Here is a 2574-nt window from a genome sequence, read left to right as displayed (position 1 = left end):
AACCAACTAGCCACCAAATCAACTACCAAATCAACGGCAAAATCAGCGGCAAAATCAGTAGGAAGTAAGATATAGGAAGCTAGCCAGCAGGGGCGAGGGTACAAGCCCGAGAATATTGATAGGCGATACGCAGATATCCCGACGCATATAACATCGGTAATTCAGCTAGACAAGAGGAAGATTCGGCGATTTCTACAGTAAAATTCGAATGGCATCAGTTTCCTCGTTAGGAATAGTCCCTTAGTCGTAGAAACATGCGATCATCGAAGGGCGTATCAGAACATCTAATGCGCGGTGTGATAGACGAGAGATACAGTAGGTGGTGGTGGTAGTAGTAGTAGTAGTAGTAGTAGTAGTAGTAGTAGTAGTAGTAGTAGAAATCTTGCAATCATCAAGGAGGGTATTAATTAAAGGGTGTGTGGTGTCGAGTTAGTACATGATTAGGATAGGATGCCGTTTTAGCAATCCCAACTCAAGCATCATATCCCTTTCACAAGGCAATTAAAGACCTATGTTCCGGTCCCGTTCTCAGTAGTACTTTCCAGCACATGCTCGCAGAGGGTTGTGGTTTAGGAAAATTAACGTAGCGCACCAAGGCAGCAACTGTAAGCAGCTCTCTAATCGAGCTATGTCTTGTTTTGGATTCCCCCTTTTCAGAGTTACAGAACGGGGTAGTGCTCCCGTCCTTCGGATGCTACCTGCCCAGGTTCCCTCCGTGGTGTACAGCCACCTCCCTCTACCCAGCCACCGCGGTAGCTATACATAGCTACATTACGGAGTACGGAGTTACTCAAATTGAAACATGGGATATTGTATGCTGAAAACTGGGATATTCAAGTGCGAAGACGCGAGTTTTGTTTTGGTGGCTGGTGGTATTGGTTATTGTGCAGCTGGGTACGCGACACTCCGCACAGTACGGTGGAGCGGAGCTGGTTAGACATGTCTCGGGGTTCTAGGTCGAAAATGGGAAGATATGCAGACACAGCTCAATGCAAGATGAGTGAACTCAGTTTCAGAGCTGACCGCACTCCTGAATAGCGAGTCCAAGGCCGAGTCCAAGTTAAGAGCTATCTTACACTGACAAAGCTAGAATTTACAAATGTTTTAACGTTGGGATAAACGATTCCGTCGCAGGTAGTATTGTCACAAGACTCCGTAGAGAAAGGCATAATTCTATCAACATGAAAAGAGATAAAGGTGATAAAAAGGCACAACACCACTAGGGGCGCGCCACATAGAAAAACGGGGTCATTCGTTAAAGACAGTAAGAATAGCAAAATAAAAAAGGGGCCCGATCACGACACCCAAGCCCTCACCAATTGGCAATTGACAAGGATCAGGAAAATCGAAAAACCAGGAACGAAAGATAAGAAAAAAAAACAAGATAGAGAGCCATCTAGACTCTAGGGAAAACGAAAGACGCCTTGGGATCAATCTACCAGAGATCATGAATCTTTCCACCCGCGGGGGGAAGAAACACTTTTTGAAGGGCGGTCCAAAAGCAAGAACAAACTCGCGCGCGCGCATGCGATCGACGCAGCAGCTTACGCCAATTTAGTTGATGTACCAGTCAACACCGGAGATGCGACCAGCATCGAGAGAGCCGGCCACGGCCTCGAAGAAAGCGCGAGACAGGTCGATGGAGGTGTCGTCACAGCCCATGCACTTGTCGACGACGGTACCGGTCTTGGAGACGCCGTTGTAGGTGATGGTGACGGACTTGCCGCAGTCAGAATCGACCATGATGCCGTGGGGCAGGGCCAGGACGAGCTCGGTGGTGCCGTCGTTGGTGGTGCCGCAAGAGCTGGGGTTGGAAGCAGTGGTGGCAGTGTCGTAGTAGGTGATGTCACCGCTGCAGGGGGAGCTCTCGTCGCAGGAGCCGTTGTAGCCAGAGCTGGTGGTCGAAGTGGAAGCGGGAGAAGCAGAGCTGGTCGAGCTAGAAGAGATGGTCGAGCTAGAAGAGGTGCTCGAGCTAGACTGGGCCACAGCAGCGTTGACAACGGGGCTGGCAGTGGTGGACGGGCCAGCGGCGCTAGTGCTGGCCGCCTGCTCCTCGAGCTCCTGACCAGCGGGGGTGGGCTGAACCGTGGGGGTGGTCTGGACGGTGGTGGAGGTCACAACGGGGATGACGGTGGCCTGGCCGGGGTGGATGGTGGTGGTCACATCGATAGTCTCCCAGACGACGTCAGTGACGGTCTCCCACACGACAGCGCGCTTGTTGACGGGGACAGCGAAGCCAGAGATGGCGAAGAGAGCGCCAGCGAGGGCGAGGGTCTTGGTGATTGGGGCCATTGTGAATGATTGATTGGATGTCTGAAAAGACGGTGGGTTGATAGTCGCAAGTTTTGGCGTGAAGCGAAAAAAAGGGACTGATCAAACTGCGCAGCAGTAGTGAATGACAGTGCAACACTCGAAAAAGAGCGCGAGTGTGTAAAGAGAGAAAGACGGTAAAGGAATGACCGTTGTTTGAGGATGGAATGAGATGAGAGGAAAGGGAAGGGACCAGGGGGGTGGGAAAGGAGGATTTAAATAATAAGCCGATCGCGAGAGCCTGGACTGAACTTCTGCCTGAGG

General features: G+C 51.2%; 1 protein-coding gene across 1 annotated transcript; it reads right to left on the bottom strand.

Moving 5' to 3' along the window:
* Nucleotides 1-1554: 1554 nt before the first annotated feature.
* N7458_004187 (RlpA-like double-psi beta-barrel domain-containing protein) lies at nucleotides 1555-2292 on the bottom strand (the record flags this gene model as incomplete). The annotated part of the gene is made up of 1 exon (XM_056907569.1): nucleotides 1555-2292. One exon carries the CDS (start codon nucleotides 2290-2292, stop codon nucleotides 1555-1557), a length of 738 nt encoding a protein of 245 aa, XP_056768296.1.
* Between the last annotated feature and the right edge of the window lie 282 nt (nucleotides 2293-2574).

The sequence above is a fragment of the Penicillium daleae genome, assembly GCF_028827525.1.
Source record: "Penicillium daleae strain IBT 16125 chromosome Unknown utg000004l_segment0_segment0, whole genome shotgun sequence".
In the NCBI taxonomy this organism is placed as follows: Eukaryota; Fungi; Ascomycota; class Eurotiomycetes; order Eurotiales; family Aspergillaceae; genus Penicillium; species Penicillium daleae.
This window is presented reverse-complemented; position numbering and strand designations above follow the sequence as displayed.